Here is a 13,978-nt window from a genome sequence, read left to right as displayed (position 1 = left end):
GTATTTTTAGTAGAGACGGGGTTTCACCGTGTTAGCCAGGATGGTCTCGATCTCCTGACCTTGTGATCCGCCCGTCTCGGCCTCCCAAAGTGCTGGGATTACAGGCTTGAGCCACCGCGCCCGGCCTTGTTGTTACTTTTCAGACTGAGAAGGACCCAGAGAAGTGGAGAAAAACCAGGCAGGGTCTGAGGGAGGAGCCCTTGATCAGCACAGACTGAAGCCGCCCGCACAGCCCCACGCTCCACTGTCCTTTCAGCACATGAGTGACCTCCTTCTGTCTGCAGCACCTCTGTGACAAGGATGGGGCGCACACCTCCTGCCTTCTGGCAGATCTTCGTGGGCTCTGTGGGCTTGGAGCCTGACACTCTCTGACCTGGTAGATGAGGGGCTACCTGCCCATGCTGGGGTCAGCTGGGAACTCAGGAGCCCTGGCAGTGCTGGCCTTCTTAAGCCTTCCTGTCATGGCAAGCAGCTGGCAGGAGGTCCTGGGGTCAGGGCTTGGGACTCCCCTTCCTCCCCCGGTCTGGCCTCTGTACTCACCAGCATCCCTTTGGCACCTTTTCCTACCATGGCGGCGGTGGGTTGGGGCTTTGGTGATGGGGACCACACTCACAGGCTCTGCTTCCAGCGCCTTTCAGGCCACAGACCTCAAGAGCTGTGGAGAGAGCAGAGGGTGAGGTGAAGACTTGGTCATGTGGCCCACAGGGCTCTCCAGACAGGTAGTGCAGAGCCGCCCACCACCAGCCGGCCCAGGCCCTCTGCCAAGCCATGTCCACATCCTGCTCCTTTCTTTCTGGAAGACCCTCAGATGCAGCTCCTTCCCAGTGCCCCCAACCTTTCCCCTGGATCTCTTGATCTCCAGGCTTCCTGTCCCAATGGGCAAAGGTCTATTTTTGACTCTCCAGATGCCCAATCCTGTAAAAGATAAAAAATGAATACCGAACTGGGATGGAGTCCAATTCCTTCATGGTCTGTGTGAATGGCTTCAGCCTTTCCCAGAGGGGAATCAGCTCCGGTCAGCACACTCTCCCCATCCTCACCCCAGCCAGGCAGCCATGATGGCCCTTCCCCATCTGGGTGGCACCCAGTGTGGGCTCCAGGGCAGCTGGGCTTGTTGTCATGTCATTCACTTGGACCGAGCTCTGGGCGGGTCACACACCCCTGTGCAGCCATGCCACCTTGCACTCCCAGCTGTCCCCTCCACAGCAGTTCACCAGGTGAAATTCTACAAATCCTCAGCACTGCACCAGGCTAAATGTCACCTCTTCTCTGCAGCCTTTCCTGACCCACTCTCTCAAAAGAATAAAAAAGTTGCTTCCTCCTTTCTGTTTTGTGCAAATCTCTACTAGTATTCTTATTTCATATGACACTTATTTGCTTTTAAGTTCATCAACCATGAGTCAGTGAGTTCCCCGAGAGCTTGGGACTGTTTCTTTTACCCTCTGTGCCCAGCACGTTGCACAGCACTGGGCTTGCAAGAAGTGTTAGTTGAATTGAAATGGAGGGAAATAGCGAAGGCAGGACCTCTGGAATGAGGGATCCAGACCAGCCCAGGATCTTGTGGGAAGCATCTGAGGGGCAAGGTGGGGCTGACGAGCTGTGGGGCAGCAGCCACGTGCAAGGAGCAGCCCCACGGCAATGCTGGTGCACACTGGCTTAATGTCAGATGGGATGGAAGAAAGGTTAGTTTTTGACAGGCCTCAGGAGAAATCCATCTTCAGAGAGCCTTAAAGAGTTGTCTCATTGCATTCCAGCCTGGGTGACAGAGCGAGGTTCGGTCTCAAAAAAAAAAAAAAAAGAGTTATCTTGGCCGGACGTGGTGGCTCATGCCTGTAATCCCAGTACTTTAGGAGGCCAAGGCAGGTGGATTACCTGAGCTCAGGAGTTCGAGACCATCCTGGCCAACATGGCGAAACCTGGTCTCTACTAAAATGACAAAAATTAGCTGGACGTGGTGGCGGGTGCCTGTAATCCCAGCTACTCGGGAGGCTGAGGCAGGAGAATCTCTGGAACCTGGGAGGCGGAGGTTGCAGTGAGCCGAGATCACACCACTACACTCCAGCCTGGGCGACAGCAAGACTCGATCTCAGAAAAAAAAAAAAAAAATTGTCTCATGGGAGGAAACCCCTCCTCAGGGCCTAGACCAAGGAAGGATTACAGCTCTGCCTCTCTCTGGAGCCTTTCCTGCCTTCCCAGGGAGTCTGTTCCCAAGGCTACTCTGGGCAACTGTGCCCTACCCAAAGCCACCTGTCAAGGGCCACCTCTCACCTACAAGCCCAGGAAGTCTCTGGAAGGCTGGAGGAGAGATGAGGAGGCTGCTCTTTGCCTATGCAAATCAGCCCTTGGCTTTTTTAGGCCCTTTGCCCTGGCTGCCTGGTCTCCTGCAGAGCTTCTCTTAGGGCACGGTGGGGACAAGATGTGACCCAGGCTGGCCTGTGGTTCAACTTCTCCTAAAGAAGTTCCTGCTCATGCCTTTGGTCTGCTGGGCGCAAGTAAAGAAAGACGGGGGTGTGCTCCCTCAAAAGGAGATCACACCTTGTCTTCTCTCACCCCTGTGCCTCCCTCTCCAGCTGTAAACTCTAGATTTGACTCCCTTAAAGCCACCTCTCCTCAGTCAAGGACTAATAATGACAATGATGATAGTAACAGCAGATGGCATTAGAAAGAGCCATGTCAGCTGGGTGCAGTGGCTCATGCCTGTAATCCCAGCACTTTGGGAAGCCGAGGTGGGCGGATCACCTGAGGTCAAGAGTTCGAGACCAGCCTGACCAATATGGTGAAATCCCGTCTCTACTACAAATATAAAAATTAACCAGATGTGGTGGTATGCGCCTGTAGTCCCAGCTACTCGGGAGTCTGAGACAGGAGAATCGCTTGAATCCGGGAGTCAGAGATTGCAGAGAGCCGAGATCACACCATTGCTCTCCAGCCTGGGTGACAGAGTGAGACTTTGTCTTAAAAAAAAAAAAAAGGCCGGGCGCGGTGGCTCAAGCCTGTAATCCCAGCACTTTGGGAGGCCGAGACGGGCGGATCACGAGGTCAGGGGATCGAGACCATCCTGGCTAACACGGTGAAACCCCGTCTCTACTAAAAATACAAAAAACTAGCTGGGCAAGGTGGCGGGCGCCTGTAGTCCCAGCTACTCAGGAGGCTGAGGCAGGAGAATGGCGGGAACCCGGGAGGCGGAGCTTGCAGTGAGCTGAGATCCGGCCACTGCACTCCAGCCTGGGCGACAGAACGAGACTCCGTCTCAAAAAAAAAAAGCCACGTCACGGGTTGGAAATTATTAAGCCCACTGGTCAGGTAAGTGAACTGAGGACACTGTGTCTCCAAACGTAGGCTGCAGAGGGCCCTCACCCAGGTCATCCTGGAATTCCTCCTAGTTTACCATCAGAGAGATGGACTCGGAGAGGTCAAATGCCTTCCTTGTAAGTGCTCGAGTGAGGACTTGAACTAGGTTTTCAGACCTGACATCTCTGACTCTGACATCTCTGACTGTGACATCTCTGACTGCAAATGCAGTCCCTGCCCTCAGATAGTTCGTGGACTGGAGGGAAAAGACTGCTTCATGGCGGCTTCCAGGAGAATGAGCTGGGTGTAAAGCTTTGCTGCTTCTCCTGCCTTTGACATTCCTGTTACGTGGCCCCATCCATCCATTCAGAAAACACCAACTGATTGCCCATGGCGTCCAGCCCCTTCTACGTGTGGAAGATCCACAACACCAGGCCCCACACATGCCCCTGAAGCATTTGTGGGCCACCGCTGACAGGCAGCAGCGGGTCACAGAGGCAGTCTAGCACAAGATAAAGAGCTCGGGCTCTGAGATCTGGTAGGCCTGGGCTGGATTTCTGGCTCAGCTACTCACTAGGTATATGATTTCAAGTAAGTTACTCAACCTCTTTGAGCCTTAGTTTTCTCAATCTGGAAGATGGGGCTAATAGTAATTTCCTCATAAGTTCTGAAGTTTCTGCCTAATTTTTGTCCTTACCACAAGCCCTCCACATGTTCCTCCCCTCCAATCTGTTAATCTTCCCGAAGCCCTAAATCCCTGATTCTCTCCAACAGTTTTCCACAGCCAACAGGATATGGCCTAACCTGCTTAGCAGGCATTTATGGCTGACCACAGCTAGACTCATTTATTCCATAATATTGATTGCAGGTCTGTTCTGGGCCAGAACTGTGCTAGGCACCAAGAACTCAAAGGTATCTGCACTCCTGCAGCTTACAGACTAAGGGGAAAGAGTTAAACTGATGACTAAAATTTAAAGAATTACAAACTGAGACCAGGAGCGGTGGCCCACGCCTGTAATCCCAGCACTTTGGGAGGTCAAGGCGGGCGGATCACCTGAGGTCAGGAGTTCGAGACCAGCCTGGCTAACATGGTGAAGGCCCATCTCTGTCAAAAATACAAAATCAGCTGGGCGATGTGGTGGGCGCTTGTAATCCCAGCTACTTGGGAGGTTGAGGCAAGAGAATCACTTGAACCCAGGAGGCAGAGGTTGCAGTGAGCCGAGGTCGCGCCGTTGCACTCCAGCCTGGGAAAAAAGAGGGAACCTCTGTCTCAAAAAATAAAAAATAAAGAATTGCATACTGAGATAAAGGATGTAAAGAGAAAGATTGTGTTATGAGACTCTACAGTAGGAGGGCCTGGCCTTGTGTAAGACTAGCGGAGGGCTTCCCTGAGGAAGTGATGTTTAAGGGTCTAAAGGAGTAAATTAGGCAAAGTGGCAATAATGAGGAAGAGAAGAGGAACAGAGAGTCAAGCAAATGAAACAATATGTGGAAAGGCTCTGAGGCTGGAGCTCAGATAGTCAGGGGGAAATGGTCAAAGATTAAAGTGGACAGAGAGGCCTGGCCAGGGCCTTTCGGGTCTGGATTTTGGTCTTCATCTTGAGGGCAAGGGTGGCTATTGAAAGCTTTTAAGCAGAAGATCAACTTCAAGGAGGAGCAATTGGTGGAATGTGCATCTTGAAACCATCCCCCTAGTTACAGTGTGGAGAAAGGACTGGAGGGAGGCTGAAGTAGAAAAGAGGAAATCAATTAGAAATGGGCCAGGCCAGGCTGGGCGCGGTGGCTCACACCTGTAATCCCAGCACTTTGGGAGGCTGAGGCAGGCGGATCACCTGAGGTCAGGAGTTGGAGACCAGCCTGACCAACATGGAGAAACCCCGTCTCTATAAAAATACAAAATTAGCCAGACGTGGTGGCACATGGCTGTAATCCCAGCTACTCAGGAGGCTGAGTCAGGAGAATTGCTTGAACTCCGGAGGTGGAGGTTGCAGTGAGTTGAGATGGCACCATTGCACTCTAGCCTGGGCAACAAGAGCGAAACTCCATCTAAAAAAAAAATAGAAAGAAAGAAAGAAAGAGAGGAAGGAAGGAAACAAGGAAGAAAGGAAAGGAAAGGAAAATGAAAGGAAGAAAGGGGCCAGGTCAAAAATGAGGTGGCTCAGGTTAGGAAGGCGACAATAGGGTGAGGAGAGGTGCACAGACTTCAGATAAATATAAAAGGCAACATGGGAAGACTTGGTGATGAATCGGACTGGGTAGGGGGAGGGACAAGAAGGAGTCTCTGGTTTCTGTTGGTGCAGTGGGAAGAAGCCCATCCCAGAGGACAAATGATGGTGAGGCTGCAGGTTTGCTGCGGGGACAGGAGGGCTAGGTTGGACAAGCTGGTCTGAGCTGCGTGTGAGCCACCCAAAGGCAGATGTTGAGACATCAGTCACAGAACCCTGGCCCATCTTGACAGTCTCACTGCTGAGTATCAGGGCTGTCCGGTCAATCAGTTTTAACGGTCCATCTTGGAAAAGCCCTGGAGTCCTCACTGGGGATGGAAAGGTGACAGGCTCTTTCCCTGGCTTCAAGGACCTCACAGTTTAGTAGGTAGGTAGAGGAAGAAGCATAATTTCCATTCACTGTGATGGAGGAAGTGGAGGAGTTGTGGGAGCAGGAAACGGCCCTTAGTTCTACCTGGGAGCACAGGTCAGCAACCTGCGGCCATCTGCCGCCACGTAAGACTACCCAGCATTTGCAGAAGGCTCCTGCTTCATGCCTTTGCCCCAGCACCCGTTCCCTCTTTTTTGAGCACCCTTGTCCCGATATCCACCTGTATATATCCTACGCATCCACAAAACCTATCCCAATGCTATTATCTTCATGAAGCCTTCCTAGGTTCTCCCCGTTGCTGTCAGCCTTCCTACTGTACCCCCACACTGTGTAAGTCTCAGCACGCTTGCCACACGTAGCAACTGCGGCATGCTTCCTCGTGCCCAAGTCTGGCTCCCTACTAGATGGAGAGTCCTTCCAGGGCAGAGGTGTGCTTCTTCTGTGTCCCCAGAGCCGGGAACTGAGCGGGTACAGCCGCAGTCGCCGCATAGGCCAAGTAAAGGGGGCGTTTTCTCTGCGGTCCTTGGAAACACTTGAGCATGCTCAGTGTCGCCCATTAGTCCCTAGAACCAGTCCCCTCACCCACTACTCTCCAACCTTCTGATGCTCCCTCACTTTGGGAGTCTTTAACCTTTCCGGTTATTCTCTCCTTCCCCATTCCTCGCCCCGCAGCCTTCATTTTCCAACGGCCGCACCCCCACGCTCCTTTCAGCGGAGAAATAGACCGCGCTTTGTGCGGAAGCTGTCAGCGAGCCGGGGTCCAGTCTCCTTTAAGAGTGATCCGCGAGGGGGTGTGGCTTGCCGAGAGCAGGCCCGAAAGGGGGTGCGGCTCCTTTAGGTATCTGCGGGCCCGAGGCGCGGAGGCCCTGGGCCGGCGGGCAGGGGCGCGGTCGGTCTCAGAGCAGCGGCACCGCCCGCAGCGTCCCGGTTCCTCGAAGCGGGGCGCGTCCGCTTTAATCGGGAGAGAGATGTGGGGGCACGGGCGTTACATCAGCCGCCACGTGTGGGCCTCAGCTGGCTTGGAGGCGGCGGCCCCGCCCCCGGCCCCTGCGGTGGAAAAGTACCGGGGCGCCGAGGTCCCCGCCCCACGGCCCCGCCCCCGGGCCGGCTCCGGCCCCTCCCGGCCCTCGGGGCAAGCCCCACTCTCCCGCCCGGCCCCGCCGCCTGCTCGCGATCTGCAGTGGCTGCCGGGTGCGGAGCGCCGGCCGGGGGTGGGCGCCCAGGGCTGCTAGGCCCCTGCCCTCACCTGCGGCCGCCCGGCCCCGCCCTAGGTGTGCCGGTAATGAGGGTTGGGGTGGGGAGGGCACGGATTCTTTCCAGGGTAGCAGCCCCCAAAGAACTCCTCGCTCGCTCGCAGTCCCTTCCCAAAGCCGCGGCCAGAGCGCGGACAAAGAGAGGCTGAGTGCGCCAGGACTCTCCCGCGCGGCTTCCCAGGTCCTGCGAGGGCACGGGCATCGGCACCGGCACCGGCGCCGGGAGGGCAGATAGGGAGGCAGGCCGGCTGGAGGGACCAGATAGGCAGCCAGGCTGGCGGGCGCTGAGAGGCGTTGGAGCGAGCGGAAGCCCGCACGCTAGGCGCAGGCACGGCCGATTATCGACCCCCTCAGGCCCCCAGCGCGCAGAACCACTGGCTCTCGGACGGACCGTGCCACGCTCTGGCTTCGGCGCTACCCGCACAGCCTGCGCCCGCCGCCCCCGATCGAACCGGCGTCTGGCGCCCCCCCCCACCCCACGCAGGAGCTCCCCCCGCTTCCCTCTCCCTCCCGCTTCAGCTCCTTGGTGACAGCGGTGACACCCAGCCGCGCGCACCTACCGCGACCTTTGCGGCGAGACAGACATCCCGGTGCGTGCACCCACACTCTTACCCACAGATGCCCGCATACATGCGCGATCACACACACACACACGCGCACACGCTGGTCCTGGGGCTCAGCCCCGCGTCGGCTCAGACAGACGGCAGGACCGACGGAGGCGCGGGCCCCAGCGTCCCCTTCCCCCAGCCCCCTTACCATGCTGCAGCCCACTGCCCAGGCGTGCTGGGTCCGCACCGCGGTGCGCCCAGGTGGCTTTCTTAAAGTGAAAGTTGCATCAGCTTCCCGAGGCTCTGTGCCGCGCCCGCCCCGCCGCGCCGCTCGCAGCTCTTCCACAGCCTGTTGTGTTTTGGTTTCGGGGAGGCGGGGGCTAAGAGTTTGGTGAAAGTTTGAAGAGTGGAGAAGGCTTGGGAGATCTAGCCAAGTCCCTCCCCTACCCGAAGAGCTCCCCTGGCCGTCCTCCTCTCTCCATCCCATCCCCTCCCCCCGTGCAGACTTCTCAGGCTCCTCCTCCCAGGGAATAAAATTACAAGTCTCTCCAGCTTTCAGATGATTGATCCCCACGAACCCCTGGAAGTGGGCTCCACAAAGGAGCCCCCTTCTCCGCCCCTGCCTCGCTGCCCTCCAGCTGGGGCCCTTGAGCAAGCAGATGTGGTCCCCTTCGGGCTAGGGTGGAATAAAGCCAGAAGGCCTGGGGCACTTTGGGGGGCTGAGGCTGGAGTTAGCCCTCCAGGCCCCTGGCCTTCTGCGCCTGCGTTTCCCCTAGAGAGAAGTCAGAGCAAATTCCATTCCCTTTGGAGCAGAGCCGCTAGAGACTGTGGGCACTGCTGGGTATGGCCTAGGTCCTACTCCTTGGAACTAGAGGGCTCCAGGGAGCCCTTTCTCAAATTTCCCTCCTGGACCACCGGCTTGGTCAGCTCTACTTTTGAGGTGGTGTTACAGGGGCTGGAGGCACCAACCTGGGATCCCTCCTCCTTCCATGGTGAGACAGACCTGGGTTACAATCTCAGCTAAAAAAAAAGTCTTTGCCAAAAGGAGCATTGTGAGCCTCGGTTTCCTCCTCTGTGAAATGGAGAGAAGGGGCTAAGGAAATGCATGTGTGTGTATATAAAGCCCATTGCTCCAGGCTGCCTCTGGGGAGTGGTGCCTGGCATTTGGAATGAGGCTCCCACATTTGCATACCTTGTGAAAGCCACCACCTTTCAGGGAAAGTGGCCAGTTAGTACTGTCGGAGGAACTGGTTTTTGCCCCAACCTGAGTGGGGCATCTGCTCAGAGAAGGGGCCCAACCTACAGAGGCAATTTCTACTTTGGACCCTGAGTCCTCACCATTTTCTGGTCAGGAAACAGTTTAATTTTTTTCCTTGGGACTGTCAGCCTCCAATACATGCCAAACTCACGTGAAACCAATTGTTGAGTGAGATTGCAGTTTATTAATTTATCAGAGGCACTGAACAAGATAACAGGCATCAAGCCCAGGCATTCCCTGCAATGCAAGCTCTTTCAGGCCACATGCAGTCCATTCCACAAACCTTTCTCAGAGCCAAAGTACTAAGACAGCTCTCTGTCGTCTCCTATTCACATTGGACTCCTGATCAGATCTGGGAAGACACCTTAGTCTTATCAGCAAGATTATTTTCATTCTCACTTTGTCCCCAAACCTAGTAGATATAGTATGCTTGGGATTTTTATTCTACAAACCAAGTGCAGGTGTTTCTTGTGTGAGTTGTGTGCACACACACCTGGATCTGGGCAACCTGTTGTGTCTGTGCCCCCAGACGCCTGAGCCCCTGATTGTGTATTTGTGTAGGTGCATCTGTGGAAGACTGTGTGCACTGCAGCAGGTCTGTGTAGTTGTGTGTGTGCCCAATTCCTGGGACTGGGCAGATGGGGTCCAAGCCCTCTACATCTCTCCTGCCAGGACTTAACTTCCTCCATAAATTGTTTTTAGGATCTTCCTCCTTGCCTCCTCCCTGGGGCTCATCAAAAGGGATACTACCCCAGGGAAGGCAGATGGAGGATGTTGAAGAGTCCCCCAAGTAGAGGAAGGCGGACAAGGAAGAGTATGAAGGGGAAAAGGCCTCCCTCCTTCTCCCTTCCAGCAGTAGGCTGGGGTGGGGACAGGCCTAGAAGAGGGCACTGAGCGCTAAGAACACAGTGAAGATTCTGAGAGTTTTCATGGCTCAGGGAATCCATATGAAGGGAGGCAGGTGTAGGGTGCTGAGAGCAAGACTTCCAGGATGCCCTCAGGCCAGGGGCTTGGGGCCTGGGCAGTTAGAAGAGAGGGGGATGGGTGCTCAGGGGCCAGCGCTCTGAGGCTCCGTCAGAAAGAGGAAGGCTTGGGGACTAACCTGGGGACAGGGAGGCAGCCTAGCACTTTAGCCCGTGGGGTGAAGAAAAGAGAACATTTTCCTTGGAGTGTTTAGGAAGATTGGGGATGTTGGCCAGAGGGCTTTATTAAACTAACACTGGCAGAGCACAAAGTCTATTTGTATACATAGAAACAGATTCATGGATGTGTGTTTTACCCACCTTGACCCAGAAAGAGCTTCAGGAAACCGCACAGTGAGCTGTGTCCTGAGGAGGCACTTGTGAGAAGGATTCTGGTTTGAAAAGCCATCTCCTTGAGACAGGGACTAGAGAGGCTGTTTTTTTCCAATCAGAATGAGGCCCAAAGGAGGCAGGTTTGGGCCCAGCCCAGGTCAGAGCTGGGATAGCCTCCGTCCCTGGCTGTGAGCCCCTGGCTCTGAGCAGCTGGCCCGCAGGGTGGGAAGGGCATGGCCAGCCTGGGCCACTGTGGGGCGAGCAGGGGGATCAGGATTGAGGACAGACTGGGGCGGGGGAGGGGATGGGGGGACTGATGGGGTCAGCCAGTTTGACTGGCCTGCTTCTTCTTGGGGGCAGGGCCGCAGCGGGCCGGGGGGCCCACCCACTGCAGGCTGAGATGTGTCTCAGGAGCCTCCAGTTACCGCAGCCAGTGGAGCTTCCTGGGAGGGCTGCATCCAGTGTCAGAGCCCCCCGGGGGGCTGGCTGGTTTCCTCCAGTGGTGTCATCAGCCTACAGGATCAAGGCCTCTGTTTTGGGATGCACGTAAGTCAGTTTAGGTGTGTGTCTAGTAGGAATACGAATAATGCCAGACTTGGGCCACTTCTGGTGGTCACTGCAAGAGCTGGGAGCACTGGGCACCTTGATGGATGGGTCCTGGGGACCTGCTGAGAATGTGGGGGAAGGTGGACATTGCCTGTAGTTGAAGCCAGGCATGGCTAGGGGTCTCCACCTCCTTAGAACCCCAGCCTCAGTAGCCAGGAAGCATTACTGGGAGGTGCCTGCCTGGGCTCTGCTCTCAGTTTCCTCCTTTCTTGAACCTGGAGCCCAGTGGTCAGTGTCTGGCACCTCCCCTGCCCTGTCCCAATGCAGAGAAGCAGGTTAGATTGGTTCCAGATCCGAGAACTGTCTCTGGGGCTCCAGGTATCCCTTAGGCCATCCTATTGTGGTTTCTTTCCCCTGAAACCCTGCCACCCCAGCTCCGGGGCAGCAGAAGCCAATCATGGGGCTCAGAACAGGGGTTCCAGGCTGGACCTCCTTGGCTCCAGGTAAAATCAGGCATATGGACAGGAAGTATTGACTTTGGCCTTGTCCAAGGGGTAGCCCCAATCTCAGGAGCTTTGAACACCCAGACTCCTAAATAGCTTTGAGCTCCCGAAGTCCCGAATTCCCAATGTCAGGGATGCTAGAGCACCCAACACTGTAAAGGACCCAAACCCCAGAGCCCCCAGTGCCCAATTCCCAGGGGGCCTGGGGTACCCAACATCCAGACCACCCCATGTTCATAACCTCCCATTTTCAGAGTGCCAGTGTTCCAGTTCACTGGACCTAGAGGGAGGGAATGGGGCCCCTGCATTACCAAGGTCCCTTCCAGGACCTATTATCTGAGGAGTGGCCGTGACTGAAGTTGGGGCTGAGGTAGTGCTGGCAGCTTCCTCGATGCTCCCATCCTGGGTCTGGAGAGGTCGAGCAGACTTGCAGGTGGGATGGCATTTCCTCTGGCCTCAGCCCTGCCTGGTCACAGGCCCTGTGGCATTTAATGTCCATTTATTCACTCACCAAATATTAGTGCGCATCTGCCATGTGCTGGGAATTGAGCTACTCTCTGGGAGTACAACCGTGAGAGAGAAGGGGTTCCTGTTCTCTCAGATGGATCAGGTGATGACATTGTGCCTGAGCTGGTATGTCGGTGTGGCTCAGCTGTCTGTGGTCCATGTGTGGCTGCAGGCATGGCTATGAGAATGAATGGCTGTGTGATGGTGTTGGCGTGAGGCTGTGCCCGCAGCCCACAGCAGCAAGTTAATGTGTGTGACTATAATGGCGGGTCTGGCTATGTCTGTCTGTCTAGCCATCCTAATAATCCCTCTTTGCCTCACTGCTATTTCAAGGATTGGAAGTAAGGCCCCCCTTCCCCTCAGACCCGAGGTACAGAGGGTCAGGCCTCCCTGTAGGGAGGAACAGACTGGTTCCTGAGCTAGAGACTGACCCCAGAGCTGCCCTGCAGCAGGGCTAAAGATTTCTCCCACTGCTCCTGCCCCTGCTGGACCCAGAGCCTCTTTGGATTGGGAAGACAGGAAGAGGGGTGGCTATAAGCCGAGCAGTTGACACCAAAAATAGCCATCTGCCCTGGGGAGGATCCTCTGGCACCACTCCCTCCTCCACTCCAGCCCAACCCGGCCCACTGACCTAGAGCCTCGGTAGAGCTCCTGTCTGACTCCACTTCCCCATCTCCTATCTGAGTAACCCTCTCAGACTCAAAGGAGGGACAGAGCAATGATGTCACTACAAATGATGACATCATAAAGAGCTCTGGCATCACAAGGAGCGACCCAAGGCCCCGGGCGGGGCTCCATCTGCTGGCAGCTCCCCAGCAGGGATGGCAGGGCTGGATAAGCCCTGTGCGGGGCCCTGCCTTATCTGTCCCCCACACATATGTGATAAGCCTCTTACCATGGGCTGGCCCAGGGAGCAGGTGGGGAGCAGGCCGGAAGAGGGGAAAGGCCAGCTGGGGCTGGCTGAACTCCAGGGAAGAAAGCCAGGGTCAGGCAGAACCCCAGCAAGGGGAGATGCGGGATCACTGTTGGGGGCAGTGTGGAGCTGTGGTTAGGGCCATGGATTCTGAAGCCAGGCTGTCTGCATTTGTATTCCAGGTCTCCACTTAATGGCTATGTAAGCAGACCTCACTTCCTCAATATTCCTCACCAGGAATACTATTAATATTAGCAGTGACTATCAACCACGATATTGTTGTGGAGATTAAAGGATTTAATGTGTGTGAAATCGGCACAGAAGAGGGCCTGGCTCATAGAGAGCACTCATCCATCCTCCTTCCTAGATCCGATCTTCCCCGGGAGCTGCCCACCATACCCAGAGGCACACTTGGGTGGCCGGGGCCTAGCTGGGGTTTCCAAAAACTGCCCAGCCCCACACGCATCCCACACCTACCCTGTCTGTACTCACCCCGAAACTCCCCAGGAATCCTGGCCTTTTCAGCATATTTTCTTCCAGCAGTCTCCCCAGACACATTGTGGCCCTGGTGCCCTCTGGTGACAAAAGCCATCCATGGCAGTTACAGCTGCATCCCCAGGACACATTGGGCCAGACAAGGTGCTGCCCCTTGTCTGATTATTTTATGCCATCACATCAGGCTTTCAAAGTAGGAATTACCTGCATTTTCTAGAATGAGAGCTCAGGCAGGTTAAATAATTGGCTGCAGGTTACAGAACTAATAAGTGGTAGAACGTGAACTTGAATTCAGGTTGGCCTGTGTCCAAAACCTGAACTTGAATTCAGGTTGGCCTGTGTCCAAAAGCTATTATTTCACCCCATGCACAATATACTTGGGGGGATGTGGTGGCATGGCCACAGGGCCCAGTAGATGTTTTACATTATGAGCCACTCTGCTAGTTTGAGTATACCTATGGTTGAATGTATGGCCATTGAGATTCTCCATCTGTGAATATAGAATAGTGTGACCTGGTGTGTTGGCTTTTTTGTGACTTTGATGTGGCTGTGTGATTGTATTGTGTGAGTGCAGCCATGGTTGGGCTTGTTGTGAGAGATTAGCCGTGGCGTGTGGGGCTGGCCTGACTCTGTGTGTGTGTGTGTGTGTGTCGGTATGACTGTGTTGTAGAGGGATGTATAGCCAGTGGGATTGTGTAGGGAAAGGTGACGAAGGGCCCTGAGTTCCCAGCGCCACTTGCCTTTTTGGTCCTAGGCCTGCATCTGCTCACCATG

General features: G+C 55.3%; 1 protein-coding gene and 1 long non-coding RNA gene across 7 annotated transcripts in view; both read right to left on the bottom strand.

Annotated features, from left to right (window-relative positions):
- Positions 1 to 8,178, bottom strand: part of SLC6A9 (solute carrier family 6 member 9) — a 35,666-nt gene extending 27,488 nt beyond the window's left edge. Inside the window, exons 1-2 of one of the 3 annotated variants that reach the window (XM_033226717.1) lie at positions 7,896 to 8,178; positions 541 to 655 (exon numbers count right to left, since the gene is read on the bottom strand). In XM_033226717.1, coding sequence (XP_033082608.1) covers positions 541 to 570 — 30 coding nt within the window. In that variant the 5' untranslated portion in view covers positions 571 to 655; positions 7,896 to 8,178. The remainder of the gene's footprint in view (positions 1 to 540; positions 656 to 7,895) is intronic. The other 2 variants (XM_033226719.1, XM_033226718.1) reach the window with 2 other exon arrangements.
- A 952-nt stretch (positions 8,179 to 9,130) lies between these two features.
- LOC117092719 lies at positions 9,131 to 12,535 on the bottom strand. Of its 4 annotated transcripts, XR_004440887.1 has the most exons (4): positions 12,428 to 12,535; positions 11,619 to 11,768; positions 10,229 to 10,753; positions 9,131 to 9,297 (listed from the first exon to the last, which is right to left on the bottom strand). It is a non-coding gene; the product is annotated as an uncharacterized LOC117092719 (long non-coding RNA). The 4 variants fall into 4 exon arrangements; XR_004440889.1 differs by lacking the exon at positions 9,131 to 9,297 and having other exon boundaries at positions 10,173 to 10,908; positions 11,601 to 11,768; XR_004440888.1 differs by lacking the exon at positions 9,131 to 9,297 and having other exon boundaries at positions 10,173 to 10,753; positions 11,601 to 11,768.
- Positions 12,536 to 13,978: the final 1,443 nt, after the last annotated feature.

Source organism: Trachypithecus francoisi, unplaced genomic scaffold (genome assembly GCF_009764315.1).
Source record: "Trachypithecus francoisi isolate TF-2019V2 unplaced genomic scaffold, Tfra_2.0 Lachesis_group12, whole genome shotgun sequence".
Taxonomy (NCBI): Eukaryota; Metazoa; Chordata; class Mammalia; order Primates; family Cercopithecidae; genus Trachypithecus; species Trachypithecus francoisi.
This window is presented reverse-complemented; position numbering and strand designations above follow the sequence as displayed.